Here is a 14,729-nt window from a genome sequence, read left to right on the forward strand (position 1 = left end):
GACGGAGTAAAAGAACGTCTATTACGGCGCAAAGTCGTCTATTAAATCGAAGTGCATGTTACGCGGTTGGTCGCATGTTATACTTCGCGTCACGTTATTCGATTATTGTATTCGCGATTCACGGAAAGACGACTTTCGCAACGCCGGCGGCGGCCGCGGCGGCGACGACGACGACGACCGGCCAGCCGGCGATGTATACATCCTTCATTACAAAATGCAACTTCACGCCGGGTCATTGTACCCGGCTATCTCCCGTATAGATCGATGATTCGCCGACCGGACGAGTAAAACTCAGAAAACACTGGCAAACGGAATTAATCGCGCCATCGGCAACAATACGCCAGGCGCGCATAATTAATCGGGACGACAAGTTCAATCGCTGAAACGGGCGAGATACATAACGTTAATTTTTGCGGCGAACCGCACGTTATCACGTGCGACTTTCCTTCGGCGATTCAACAACAGTGCGGAGATAAACATTCTTGCAATAACGAGCGGATTATCAGTGGGAGGAGAAGAAAAAAGCGAAGCGATCATGTAACAGCAAGAGAAGATAAAGCGTGCGCGCTCTTTTCGTTCTCGTTCACATAGTACAGACGTCCAAAGGACGTCCCGAAGACATCCTGAGAACATCCCTATCCCCGCTAAAACGTACATCGAATCCACGTGGAACGTGCAAGTTGCATTCACGTGGAATTCACAAAACTACATGGATTCACGATTGGACCGACACAATAACGTTTTCCGGTTGGGGATGTTCTTAGGACATGCCAGGAACTTCTTTCTTGAGCGTTTTGTGCTATGTGGGCGGTCATCGTAAGCGCGTTTACGCGAATAGCCCGGACGAACAATAACGCGCCTTGATGAGCCGCGCGCGACGATTACAGATCACACCATAACGTCGTCGTCGTCGTTAGCACTCGTTCATTTCAGCCCGTATGCACGTAACGACGCGTGTACGAGCATTACGTACACCCGTTACACGATTCGCGAACTCCTGCGTGTGTATGTGTGTGTGTGTGTGTGTGTATGTGTGTGTGTGTGTGTGCGTGCGCGTGTACGCACGACCGGTACGTGCGATCCGGTGCACGGGTGCAACGTACGTGAAACGCGGGGACTATAAATACGTGGGCCCGCTACGTGGGGGAGTCGCGCGCTATCTTTGTAGTCCGTTTCTTCCTCTTTTTCCGTTTTGTTCGTCGCCTAAAACGCGCGCTCGCGTTGCCATTCGGATGCCATTCCTCGAGTCGCGCTCGTGCGACGGGGGTATTTAATTCCGCTCTTGAAGCGCGTGGTGGTGCGTATATACCCACGCACACGCACGTACTCTCGCACATAAGCTATCACTAGTCACCGCTGAAGAAGGAAAAAGAGAGCAGAGAGAGACAAACAAAAGAGTGTGAAAGACAGGCGCGCGGATAGCCGCGTGATAAGCACGACGGCGCACAAATTCACGCATAAGCGTGTGTCAACCGTCTCCGTCGGCCGCGAAAGAGCCGTGAAAATAATCCGACGAGGAGGGACATGATCCTTGCGACAGCACTGTGCGCTTGTTCCTCGCAAGCGGAGAGACGTTACACGCCGTACAACGTCGCAAAGTCCATCGAGCAGGCATGTATGTGAGATCGCAGTGTGCCGACTGGTCTCCCTCTCTCTCCCCCCTCTCTCGCTCTCGCTCCTTCTCTCTACCGAGCGACAAAATACCCGGCGAAAAAATACACAAGCGACTTATATCGAGCGTGTCGTAGCGGGTCGAACAAGCGCGCAGCAGGCTGTGCTAGGCAGCGAGCGGGAGCGCGCTTTTATGGCGCTCTTCGTGTGCGTGGCTGAAAGCGTCGTACATAAATTTACATAAGCACACAGGCATATTCTCGGCGGGCGCGACGAAAGGTACGAGCGAAGCGTGCGCGCCCGCTCGAAAAGAATACTGCGCAAAACACGATAGAATGTGTCTCCCAGCGCTTCGGCGCGCTGATGGTAGTGAGATACAAGTAGCGGCGAAAGAAAGTAGCGTGGTAGGAGCAGTACCCCGCGCGCGCTCTTCCGTCGGGCTCTTCCCGTGCCGTAATTAATAAAAGAACGTCCATGTGCCAATGACGGGACGTCGCGCTCGCGCGCACCGGCGTGGCGGGATGCAAGCTCTCCCCGTTGACACGAGAGAGCGAAGGCGAACTCGCCCGCTCGCGCCGGTCCGACGTGTCCACGCTGCATAGATATACGCGGTTATGTCAGCCCCGAAGTGTGTTACGGTCTCTCTCTCTCTCTCTCTCTCTCTCTCTCTCTCTCTCTCTCTCTCTCTCTCTCTCTCTCTCTCTCTCTCTCTCTCTCTCTCTCTCTCTCTCTCCCCCTCTCTCTCTCTCTCTCGGAAACCATCAGCAGACGCGTGCGATCATCGTGACTGTTGCGGGGCCGACACACATCCTCGCGACGCACACGCGCGATCGTCTCCACGCGCTATCTTCGCGCAGAACCTACTTTACGCCGGGTCTGTGTGTGCGTAGTTCGGTCGCACGGCGCGAATGTAATACTCTCGTAATATAGGTTGTGCCGACGGCGCATTGTGCGCACGTATGTGTTATATGTTAGGTTAGCTGAATCGCTGGGTGGAACTAGTATGTGTGTGTTTTATGTGTGTGTGTGTGTGTGTGTGTGTGTGTGTGTATGCACGTAGCTAGGTACAAAGATGGTATTTGTGCGATTTTCAATGTCAGACCGAGTCACTTCATCGCGGTATCGTTTTCCACGTTTATTCGACGGACATCGAAGAGGACGGGCACGGGGGAAGGGGAGGAGAGGGACTGTACACGCGTCGAGACAGCGAGAGGCGTGTTTCCCTCGAAACGATTCGACTAGCGCGTTTATCCCGCGCGAGCACAATGGTCCTACCCATCGTTCGTCATTTGTATCTCTTTGAAAACGTATACCATTGACGCGGATCTCTCGTGATACGAATTCGAGGTTGAAATGCGGACATCGCGTCGACGGGGTGAACTTTTAACGCTGCCCGCCGGTACGGTGAAAAATACAGGCGCGCGTCTCGTCGACTTACTGATTGTAGCGATTTCATTGCAGCGAATAAACACATGGAGGTTACTTCTGCCGCGTCTACGGCGAAATTCGAATTTAACGAACTCGTACCGGTTCCGCGTGGCCGCCGTGCACACCGAGGGGAGAAATCGAGTTAACCAATACTCCGACGGAGTAATCAACCGATGTTGGCACCGATGTTACCGGGGCGAGCGATATTTCGGTGTATCAGCGGTAGTCGTCGCGCAATTCGATCACGCGATCGAGAGAAGCCAAGAGCCATAAGATCGTGTTATCTCCAATATGTACGCGATGGCTTCGACGCTCGCTCATGGCCATGATAAGACTCGAATGTAGTACCCGGCAAAATGCAATCGACGAATTAGTACGTGTCTTCGGACGGACGCAAGGATTACGCCTCATGGACTGGAAATGTTCTGCAAACGGAGTGGCCGATTCGCGCGCGCGCACGTCTTCGACTTACCTTACTTAGTCTAGCGAGGTAATTATTGCTTGCGCGATTGCTTGCCCGATACGCGCGACGTAAAAAATACTATGAGGCCGTACCCTTCGAGAGGCGGTGCATATGTTAATTCGATCTCTCTCTCGTTTGCTAAATCACGTGCGTGCCACGTACGTAATTAGACTGCCGCGCTGATATTTAAAGGCGCTCTTTTTTTGACGGTCAGAGTTTTGCTGGAGATCAGGTTCGACAGTAGTTGATATTTATACACGCATTGACGAAACGCGCGCGACTCGTTTCGTGAGTTTTGCAATGCTCAACTTCGTTATCCACGCACGTGCATACACGCGACGAGCGCGAATGTACACGCACTGTATACGCAACGCGTACGTGTGCGCGCGCGCGCGTGTGTGTGTGCGCGCACCCATAGGCTAAATTCTTTATAGTCGCCTCCCGGTATCTGCCTGCGAGAAGCTGGAAACAAGATCGTAGACTCGTGCACTTCGTAGTCGGTTATCAGCTGCTCCAGAAACTCAAGAGGGTCGACATGAGTCGGTCAACACTAACAACTAGCAGTGGGTTATCTCTCCTCGCTAAATGATATAAAAATCCACACCACCGTTTATAAGCTCGCTTGCATATGTATATAGAAGCACTTGTAGAGGATTCACGATGCATCCACGTACGTTTCAGCTGTTTTCATACACTCGTTCCCTCTTCTCCCGCCAGCCAAAGTGCATATTTCAATTTTTTCTCGTCACCTTCATATACGATGAGTGTAAAAAGTGCATCTGTAAAGTAAGGAAACTTAGTCTTCAGGGTTGCACTTTGCTACACTTTCTGCACTTTAAATGTGATAATCACATTGTCAAGCTTTGAAGGGAGAACAAGGAATGTGTAACATGCATGGAAAATGCAGTTGAAAAGAACGCATTTGATACATGACTCTGTAAAATAATATGTAGATGCGATATAATATGTGTAACGTATGTGTATATGTGTGTGTTTTGTATATATGCATGTGTTTGTTAGGTGATATGTGAGATCGATACCGCAGGGTAACAATTTTACTGCGATCGACGTGCATATCTTCGAAAACAATATGAGAGTAATTATAAATATGAGGTAAATAAAGTATAATTATAGCTCGCTAAAAAGAATAAGCGAAATTGCACGAAAGGAAAGAAAACCGACATTTCTCAAACAATCTAATACTAAAAATATTAAAAATCGTAAAACGAAAGAGTTTTGATGACTCGTTGTATTGTATTGTATTATACCATTGTAGAAAATGAAAGTCTGCAAATATATATAACCTTTATTGAGTCATGTTATTTAAAAATGAGTTTTTCTGACTTGCCTCTGAGTATATTACTTGTAAATAAACAATTTTCTAACTTGCCATTAAGCCGCGTTACGACCTCAATTTGTCAATACAAAATTTCTTTATACGATCTTTTATAAAAACATATTTTAAAACTCAACACTCTATAATTTGCGTTAAAAATAGTTACAAATAATAATAACAATAATAATTATACTTTTTTAATAAAGTTAATCAACTTGTACTTCATATAAATGAAATAATCACATAAAAATTACATTTATATCATTTAAAGACATAAAGATTTTTCTTTAATCTGTGTACCAGCGATTTGCAATACAATTTTCTTTCATCGAATTATTGAACATTGAAGAAAAAACTAGTTTTCGGCTTGAGTTGCTCATAAAAATAAACACAATATAAAAAGATTCATGTGGTTTATTAAAAGATGAACAGAAAGATTAAAGCTTTCTCCTTTTAAGATAAATGTATCTTATTTTTATATAAATAATATTTCAATATATAAATTTAATTGAATAATGAAGATGGAAATCGAACAGTCATCATCTCTCATTTAATTCGATATACTTTTGTGATAAATAACAATAATGTGATAAATTTAACATACTCGAAAGTAGAAATTTCAGGCTTTAAAATATTTCTCAAATTATTTCGCTATTTTCGTTACAGTTTTGTTAAAGTTATAGCCTATTTTAAATATATAGCCTTTGAGCAATTAGCCTTTGAGGTAAAAAATAATTGAAAAATATTAGAAGCGTTCGACTTATTGTTGAGTTACAGCCCGATCTCAAATCTTCGATAAGTATGGTGGCGGCTCGTAGCGGAGATTTTGGAATTAAAAGTAGATACTCCTGTATTTGACATATTTAGCCGAGATTCAAACTATATTTTACCGATCATAACATTTAGCCAAGATTCGAACCACATCTAACCGACACTCATCACATTTAGTTGGGACACTGACGAAGTAATATTAAAGACTGTCAACTCTAAATAAATTTTCGTATCGGCAAGGAAGCCCCACGGGGCTCGGAGGTAATTGAAGAACGACGATAATATCAACTGTTTTAGCTGTGCTGAAGATAATACACGGACATTTATACCATACTATATTTTGATTACCATGAGAAAAAATATAGTTATCTTACTCTAACTTATTGCACCAGTTCAGCAGTGCAGCTACAAAGAACAGATCCATATGTTGCCGCTAAAAAGTTGCCGCTAACCTGTTATTTTCTTCCTTAGTGTACAAGATTATACATTTGTTGTTTGGGGATCGTGAATGAAATGGTAAGAATTTTGAAGAACTCAAGAATACTTGAGAAATTACAAATCGCTGTTTATATATTAATAAAAATTGCCAATTTTTTTATGTATAAAGCGTTATAAACTTCGCAAAAAATATAAAAACAAATTGCGAATATTGAAAGTGTATTGCGGGTGTATGTGTGTATGTCTTTTATTATTAATGTAACACCGACAAAGACGTGACACTGCCATAAAATAACAAGAATTTTATTGCGAAAAGATTTATGTAAATTATGTGAGATGGCATTCGATAACCAGTATAGTTTAGTGTCAATTTTAATGTAATATTCTTAGGTTAAGTCATCTTATGCAATAATTGCGTATTTTATGACATATATTTCTGTTTCTGGTAAGATATAATGTTATGTTCGAAACTTTGAGTTTCAAGCGTTTAAATATATAAAAAATTGCTCTTCAGGCAACTACAGCTGTAGCAGCTGGAATTGGCCTCGCTGTTGTGGGCTTTGCTGGTCGTTACCTGCTTAGGAGGATGCCAAATTTGTCACAGAAAATGGCAGAAACAATGAAGAAGCTAGATTCCCAGGTAGAACAGGCTTTAATATTTTTCAATTACATTCTTAACGGAATTGTATATATAATAAAAATGAATGTCTTTAATACAGTCACTAGCGAACAGCAGATATTATAAGGGTGGTTTTGAGCCAAAAATGACCAGATGGGAAGCTAGTCTTATTTTGGGAGTATCGCCCACTGCTAGTAAAGCAAAAGTAAAGGATCAATTTAAAAAAGTAATGTCTGTTAATCATCCAGATCGTGGTGGCTCTCCATATATAGCTGCCAAAATTAATGAAGCAAAGGATATGCTTGAAAAATAATAATAGAATATTATCTAGTTTATTTGTAGCTTGTATTTATGTCAATATATTTAGGAACAAAATTTTAATGTACATATTAATCTTATATTTGATCTATTTATAATAAATAAGCTATATATTTTTATAGCTATACATACAGAACTACACTGATAATACATTAATTTTAATATTCCAGATTAAAGATTTTATTTTCCTACATGTACGGAGAGACAAAGGTTTTGCAAACTGTATATTAATCACAATAAAATAATACGAGCATAATTGTTCTTTTAAATAATACTCTGTCAGCTTTTTTCCATAAAATATCACAATTGCACAACTTTCATTGTAGCTTATATCACATATTTCATTTCATTTTACTATTTTCTTGATGAAATTTTAATTTGATCTTATTGACGGTTTTTTTTTATTATGATATGTATATACAGTAACCAAGATTAAATTAAAATAACTGAATAAGTGTGCCACTTCTTACATTACTAAACAGACCTCATATATACAGCAACGGCAATATTTGATACTGCATAATACAATTATCCAGTAAAAATATAATACATTTTTATATGTATTCATTTTGCAGAAGCGCAAATGAATAACACAAAGACTAGAATATTTCGGTGTATGCGAGAAATCGTTCATGAATACTATCGTCCTAGTTTATCCTGCTTTTGTTCTATACGTTGTTGCATTACCTTTATTCTTAATTTGGTTATTGTGCTACCAGGCAGTGATCCAGGTACTTTAAAAATACTCTAAAAAGTAGCCCAGATATATCCATCGCGATTAATTTGATTTAATTTGCTTGGCTACTCCAAACTTATATATAATATATAAGCTACATACCTGCATAAAATCATGACATTGTAAAACAATACTGTCTTTCGTAATTTCTCTAAAACATTCGGCTAACGTAGCAAAATCATGACAAGCTAACAGATTTGATTTATTCCTTTTTATAAGTGTCAACGCCACGCGAAAAATAATTTTGGTGCCCTCATAGAAAAGGCAATCCCAAATACGTAGCGTAGTCTGTTGAATCAAATTATTTTTATATCTTCAATTTTACGTGACAAAAATATTTTAGACATTCACAAATAATAAATTAGCAATATCTTAATATATAAAATCATGCAATATTATGATAATTATAACATACCTCTATAGGTAAAACTTCCGCGAATAAACACACAAACCATTTTGTCGTAATTACTGGCCAAGGCAATCCTACATTTGTCACATGTTGATATACATCAGGAATTTTTATCCTGTGTACAAATATATATTAACACAAATAGCATCAGCAATAATATATTATACAATTTTTATTATGTTACATTTACCTTACTAATTCAGCAAGCACATCAATATCAGTAAGTAAGCCATCCATAGTACGTGTATAATATTCTGGTAAGATTTTATCAATTAATACCTTTAACAACCAAAATGCTGTTTCCTCGCTTTTTGTTACAAGCAAAAGTAAGCCTGCTATGTAGTTTAAACCCTAAAAATAGGGAATACTGGACATACTGCTATGTAAGAAAAAATGATATCTGACTGAATATCTATTTATTTTTATAAATCTGTGTGTTCTTGTTATTTAATATTAAAAGTAATATAATTTTATGCATATATTTAAAACTATATGCATCAAGTATGTTACCTGACAATATCCAACAGTTTTATTCTGATGAGCAAAGGCCAACAAAACATTATATAATTCATGTTGTTGATTTTCTGTATTATTAAAGAATATATTGTCTGGAAATGTTCTAGGTAAGTCAGTTTTTATAATGTCAGCAACCTCTGCATTATGTGGGGACTGCAGTAATCTTTCGTAAAGATCTGGTGAAATATTTCTCATGTCTTCTCCGCCACTCACAGCAAGCCATACCTGCCACCCAATTTCTATTAGTCTTTTATCTCAAAGGTAAAAATTCAATGTACAGTATACTGAGTCTAAAAAGGTATTACCATTCCTCTATATCCTGCTGGAATGCCTTTACGGACATATTTCTTTATTGTTATACTTCGTTGAAGAGACTTTCCTTCACCAATGATTTTTGCCCATTTCTTGGCCATTTTTGCGAGCACTTTAAGGTACTCTGACATAAAATCTTCATATGTTTCATAGTCGAAATCCTGTGGCCGTTCAAAACCATACTCATCCACATTGCTGTGGAAACAAGGATACAAGTTGAATTGTTTAATACAATATAAAAAATTTATATTGTTTACTAAAAATATATTATATTAATATTTTTAAACTAATCTGGGCAATTGATTGAAGATACAAAAATAAGAAAAATGAGAAACCTGTTCTGATAAATAACACGAGATAAAGGCTGAAAATACTTCGTTTTTGAATTCATATGAAGGGCGTGTGCGCAGGAACATAACCTCGATAAAATAAAAGCAACGAGATAAAAGATATGTATTATCTAATTCATAGGATTTGTTACGTTCATAAAACACAGAAAGCAACGTCACGTTTAATCTTGCAAAAAAAATAGCAAATAACACTCACCTGAAGCATGAGCTTGCCATACCCTGTGTAATACGGTGGGTGTCAAACGGATCTGCAATTACGTATGTGTGTAGTTTCGTTCATAGATATTTTATATACGCCTACGAGTTTTAGACATCGACGCGATAAACATTAATTGCAGAAGCATCTGAGAACATTGCACGCTACTTTCGTCACACATGGAGTGCACACGTAAAATGTGTTAAGTGCGTCTTATGGCGCGTGTTTTGTTATACTCTATTTTTGTATAGTAGATCACACCCGCAGAGATACTCGTGACGATTGTTAGGTTATGAGAGATCACTGTCACAATATACCGAGACTGAAAAGAAACGTAATCTAATCAATACATAATCATTACATTCTCTTTCTTTCCGAAATATTGATCTCGTCACCCGGTGCACGCGTTAATTACATGCGATTATTTGTCTACAACTATGCGACAACGAATTATTAATCAAATTGCATTTCATCGAGAGTAGATTTGTTGTGTCATTAGTGAACCGTATGATTCATTTATAATATATCTTATCGAGCATATCGCACGTTATCGCATAATTATCAAGTTACACCGCGTTCTATGTTTTGAAAAACGTTAATCGATTGTGTATCGAAGAGTCTATAAGTAATCGAGTTTCGGTCGATTGTCGATACGATACCACATGGTAACGGTGGTAAAATGGCTTCGCCTATCCCCTGTGTCGCTGGTAAGTATTTCTTTCGGTATTTACGTTGAAAAATTTGTCGTTTCACAAGAGTGTTATCCTCAATTGAAATTCCATTGCCGGAGAAAATGACTTTTTAAGCATGCATGCATTCTATATAGGACGATATTATAATAATGTCCCGGCGGCACTGTTCGCGATAAACGTGCTGCACATGTGCCTCGTGGCATCTGATATTTCGAATATTACTCGTAACAGCATTAATGTTTAAAGAAAGCGGTGTTTGTATTGTAACATTTGTAAAATTAAAGATATCAGAATACATATATTTTCATTAAATGCCATGTTCTAACCTTTAATTGATGACGTGTTACTTTCCGAACGCCACTACTGACATGAGTTACACAAAGCAATAAAATAAAAAGAGAAAGTTTATATATTGGATACTTACCATTAGGAGTAATAAATATTTACAGTAAGAATCCCTCACGATTATTTAATTAAAATTTTATTTTGAATTCATACATATATATATATATGTATATGTATGTATGTACGTGTATGTGTGTACATATATATAAATAAAAGTATTGACTTAAAAATTTGTAATTTCTACTATTAATATATTTCTAATAATTTTATAGTGAGAGGAACCACTGGTATAAATCTAGCACAAGGTCCACCATCTTATGAACCAGTTAAAACATTTCCGAAAGATGACAGCAAGACTTGTAAAACTATGCTGTTTAGTCCAGATGGCAAATACCTTGTTTGGGTTAATGGAGTTAACATTACAATTGTACTTTGTGAGAATTGGAAAATTGTTGCTGAAATTGCAAGACCTAAAGTCTGTGCCATTCAATTCTCTACTCAAAGTACATATCTTGCAACTTGGGAACCATCCTTTGGTAAATATAACTTTGATTTGTATGAAACATAGATAATTGTTCAATTTATTGTATCTATAATTAAAAGTATATAACATATGACTTCAGTAACACAAACAAGCCCTCAGGGAACACAAAATCTTCACATATGGAAATCTGAAAATGGTGAGCTTGTCCACAGTTTTGTGCAGAAGAAACAAATAAATTGGTAATATATTATATATTAATTATTATAACTTTACTGTTTTTTTATTATATTTCAAAATGTAGATTTAGTGTAATATAAATTTAGATTTAGCTAGAGTTAGATTTATAATTAAAATAATTGTAGTTATTGATAGCTAGGATAATTTTTTATTCGTTCCAAAATTAGGGAGCCACAATGGTCAAGTGATGAAAAACTTTGCGGTCTATTGAATGGTGGAAATGTTCTTTTATATGAAGATAATAATTTTGATAGATACGTGAATAAGATAAGTGCAGCCAAAGTTGCCAAATTTAGTATAGCACCTGGGAATGCTCCATATCACATTATCTGCTATATGCCAGGTACTTTTATCTATTTTTATATTATTTAAAATTTAACATTTCTTTATAATTAACATTTAGATATATATATTTTTATAAATCACACATTAAATGAGAAATTTCCTAAAATGTAATTTAGGGAAACCAGGTCAGCCTTCCTTTGCAAGATTATTTAGATACCCAAAATTCGAGATTGGAGAATCACTTGCAAACAAAAGCTTCTTCCAAGTAAACTGACAAACTTTTAGATTATTATATATTTATCCTGCCTTTTCATTAATACAAATGTTGCTTTGTGGTTTTCAGGCAGATAGAATTGATATATTTTGGCATCAACGTGGAGCAAATGCATTATTAATGCCAAGTACTGAGGTTGATAAGAGTGGAGCATCATATTATGGGAAACAGTCATTACATTATCTTAGCATAAAAGGGGACATTGCTATGGTTGTACTAAGTAAGTTTAAACATAAAACTATTTTTTTTTAGTATTTAAAATTTGGAACGTTAAGACACTATTGCTAAAAAATATAATAATAAAGTTTCTTTCTAACTAGATAAAGATGGCCCCATACATGCAGTAGAATGGTCTCCCAAGAACACTGAATTTTGTGTCGTATATGGGTTTATGCCAGCTAGAGCAACATTATTTAATATTAAGTGCGAAATAGTGTACGAATTTGGCACATTACACAGAAACAGTGTATATTATAATCCACACGGCAACAATATCCTTTTGCTACTTATTATGCACTGATAGATATTCCATCATTAGCAAATGGACAATAGTAATAGTAATAGTTGTTTAATTATACATTAATTTCCTTGACCACTGTGTACTTTTGCTTTTGGCCGGATTTGGTAATCTTAGAGGTGGCATTGAGTTATGGGACATTGCTAATAGAAAACTTATTGCTAAAACGGAGGCACCAGATACTACACTGCTTCAATGGTCACCAGATGGTGAACATTTTGTAACAGCGACTACAGCACCCAGATTACGAATGGGCAATGGGTTAGTAAAAGTAAAAACATTATATAGTTTCAATACATCATTATTGTACTCTAATATGTTCATTGAATTACTAGATTTAAGATTTGGCATTATACTGGCTCGTTAGTGTATCAACGACCATGGAATAACCAAGAAGAACTTTGGGAAGTACTTTGGCAAAATTTTCCTTTGAACACTTTCCCTCAGAAACCTATTAGTTACAAAGCCGTAGATGGCATCGTTAGTAGTTCTAGTCAATCACATCAAGGTAACATTACTTTTTATCAACATTTTAAGAAAAAAAATGTCGAAATGTAGTAACTATAATAAATATAGGAAATATTCAAATTTTCCCAGCATCAAAGGAAGCATATAGACCACCGAGTGCCAGAGGACAAACAATCACGTTTAAATTGCATGATGACATAGAACCACCTTCTAGGCCAAATGCAGAAAGTAAGTAAGTGCACATATAAAAGTTTTTCATTATTAATTTTATAAAATTAACAGCGAACCCATCAAAAGCTGCACTGAAGATGAAGAAAAATCGGGAAGCAAAGAAGGCTAAAAAGGAGTTAGAATCTACTAACTCTTCCGTCAATAGACAAGTTACAGACACAAGGATTATAAAAATGGAATTAACCGATGATCCGGAAAAGAACAAAAAGATAAAAAAAGTGAAGAGTGTAAGTACACACACACACACACACATATATACACATTAAGAACTGAAAAAGATTGCTTCTTGTATTATCATAACAACTTGTAATAACAATTTTCTCTTTTAAATCATAGAAACTAGAACAAATTTCTAAACTGAAGGAACAATTGAAAGCAGGAAAGCAATTAGAAATCAATCAACTAGATAAGATCAAGAAAGAAGATGAATTGTTAAAAGAACTTGAAGAATTAACTTTATGATAAACCATTCTGGTCTCGAACAAGATTAATTTGATGAACAGAATTACGATAGAACACAAATACCCTTTTTCCGAAATAACATGTGATTACGAGAGGAACATTACCAAGTCTAAATCAAATTCGTCCTTTGTGATAAATATTGGATAAAAAACAGTGGAATTCTACTATGCATTGCATTTTGGATGTTTAAGCTTGAATCTCTCGAAATAATTATAAATGGGAATATTAAAATCAGAAGAATGAATTGTGTGCTCGTGAATAAGACTAAATGTTCATATACTGGTTATAATTATATTGATAAAAAATGACTAAAATATAGTGCTAAACAGCACTATTAGATATATGACTATATTTACTAGTACTATATTTGATAAAATGGTACTATTAAATGATTTTATTATAGTGCACTTCTACATTTTGCTAAAAATTGATAACGATAGAGTCAATGATGGTTTATGTTATTAATTTGATAAAAAATAATCTTAATCTTTTGTGTACAATCTGATAGTTATCAATGTAAGAGCAACATTTGGTTACTAAACAATTTATTGATTAGATCTTTTTTCTAATAAAAATGTTTTGCTAAAAGTATGAGAATGAGGATATTAAAAACGAAACTTAGAAGTATTAGGTTGTGATATTCCTTCTTATACTGTTCTGAGAAATCATTGTTAGATCTTTTTAAGGAAAGAGTTTAACATTTATCATGTAGTAGTAAATTTTGCATTTACCGAGCTTAACAGTTTACGTACTATTATCTAATGTTGCTTTCTACATTTGAGAATTGTAAGCTTCAGATCAAGTATTGTTCACTATAATTTTCTGAAGTTTCCAAAAGAAAAAAAAGTAAAATTTATACAAATTTTTTTTTAATTGCGTTCTCTATATTTACAGTTTTTAAAAATTATCGCATCGATAATACTCAATGTTCATTTTCATATATACTTATAGGAACTCAAATTATCCTTTTTATCATTGCATTGTACAATTATGTGAATTTTCTTGCAGTTTCTTCAAAAGGATTTACAAAAATACAAATATAATTAATATACAAATATAATTAATATAATTAATAAATACATAATGAAGCATAAATTCAGCCCATTAGGTTATTTTCCAAAAAGAAAAGACAAAGATTGTTTAACCGAATTAGATGAGCCGAAATGAAGACACTTGTAGCAACAAGAAACTATAATAGAATACATAAAGATATGTATCTCTAATTAGGTAT

General features: G+C 36.7%; 3 protein-coding genes across 5 annotated transcripts; 2 read left to right on the top strand and 1 right to left on the bottom strand.

Annotated features, from left to right (window-relative positions):
* Positions 1–5,956: 5,956 nt before the first annotated feature.
* On the top strand, positions 5,957–7,258 carry LOC105183660 (mitochondrial import inner membrane translocase subunit TIM14). The gene is made up of 3 exons (XM_011141938.3): positions 5,957–6,125; positions 6,562–6,687; positions 6,767–7,258. Exons 1-3 carry the CDS (start codon positions 6,123–6,125, stop codon positions 6,977–6,979), a joined length of 342 nt encoding a protein of 113 aa, XP_011140240.1. The 5' UTR covers positions 5,957–6,122; the 3' UTR covers positions 6,980–7,258.
* A 147-nt stretch (positions 7,259–7,405) lies between these two features.
* On the bottom strand, positions 7,406–9,913 carry LOC105183662 (growth hormone-regulated TBC protein 1-A). Of its 3 annotated transcripts, XM_011141940.3 has the most exons (8): positions 9,504–9,913; positions 9,293–9,376; positions 8,951–9,152; positions 8,640–8,870; positions 8,320–8,480; positions 8,136–8,244; positions 7,823–8,008; positions 7,406–7,731 (listed from the first exon to the last, which is right to left on the bottom strand). In XM_011141940.3, the coding sequence occupies exons 1-8, from the start codon at positions 9,521–9,523 to the stop codon at positions 7,624–7,626; spliced, it is 1,101 nt and encodes a 366-aa protein (XP_011140242.1). In that variant the 5' UTR covers positions 9,524–9,913; the 3' UTR covers positions 7,406–7,623. The 3 variants fall into 3 exon arrangements, with proteins under 3 accessions (XP_011140242.1, XP_011140244.1, XP_025156436.1); XM_011141942.3 differs by lacking the exon at positions 9,293–9,376; XM_025300651.1 differs by lacking the exon at positions 7,823–8,008 and having other exon boundaries at positions 7,600–7,822.
* Positions 9,914–10,083: 170 nt separating this feature from the next.
* eIF2A (eukaryotic translation initiation factor 2A) lies at positions 10,084–14,334 on the top strand. The gene is made up of 12 exons (XM_011141939.3): positions 10,084–10,210; positions 10,813–11,076; positions 11,164–11,263; positions 11,429–11,604; positions 11,723–11,811; positions 11,890–12,040; positions 12,141–12,311; positions 12,424–12,598; positions 12,673–12,845; positions 12,935–13,033; positions 13,088–13,263; positions 13,373–14,334. Exons 1-12 carry the CDS (start codon positions 10,183–10,185, stop codon positions 13,496–13,498), a joined length of 1,728 nt encoding a protein of 575 aa, XP_011140241.1. The 5' UTR covers positions 10,084–10,182; the 3' UTR covers positions 13,499–14,334.
* Positions 14,335–14,729: the final 395 nt, after the last annotated feature.

This window comes from Harpegnathos saltator, unplaced genomic scaffold, assembly GCF_003227715.2.
Source record: "Harpegnathos saltator strain DR-91 unplaced genomic scaffold, Hsal_v8.6 scaffold38, whole genome shotgun sequence".
Taxonomy (NCBI): Eukaryota; Metazoa; Arthropoda; class Insecta; order Hymenoptera; family Formicidae; genus Harpegnathos; species Harpegnathos saltator.

Excerpts from the sequence above, each read along its gene's own strand:
- LOC105183660 (XM_011141938.3), top strand. Across the intron at positions 6,688-6,766 it reads TGAAGAAGCTAGATTCCCAG|TCACTAGCGAACAGCAGATA; the intron begins GTAGAACAGGCT and ends TCTTTAATACAG.
- LOC105183662 (XM_011141940.3), bottom strand. The coding sequence starts at position 9,523 with ATGGCAAGCTCATGCTTCAG. Across the intron at positions 9,377-9,503 it reads ATGGCAAGCTCATGCTTCAG|GTTATGTTCCTGCGCACACG; the intron begins GTGAGTGTTATT and ends TATTTTATCGAG. Across the intron at positions 8,009-8,135 it reads CGGAAGTTTTACCTATAGAG|ACTACGCTACGTATTTGGGA; the intron begins GTATGTTATAAT and ends TTGATTCAACAG.
- eIF2A (XM_011141939.3), top strand. The coding sequence starts at position 10,183 with ATGGCTTCGCCTATCCCCTGTGTCGCTG. Across the intron at positions 11,077-11,163 it reads AACTTGGGAACCATCCTTTG|TAACACAAACAAGCCCTCAG; the intron begins GTAAATATAACT and ends ATATGACTTCAG. Across the intron at positions 12,041-12,140 it reads CATTGCTATGGTTGTACTAA|ATAAAGATGGCCCCATACAT; the intron begins GTAAGTTTAAAC and ends CTTTCTAACTAG.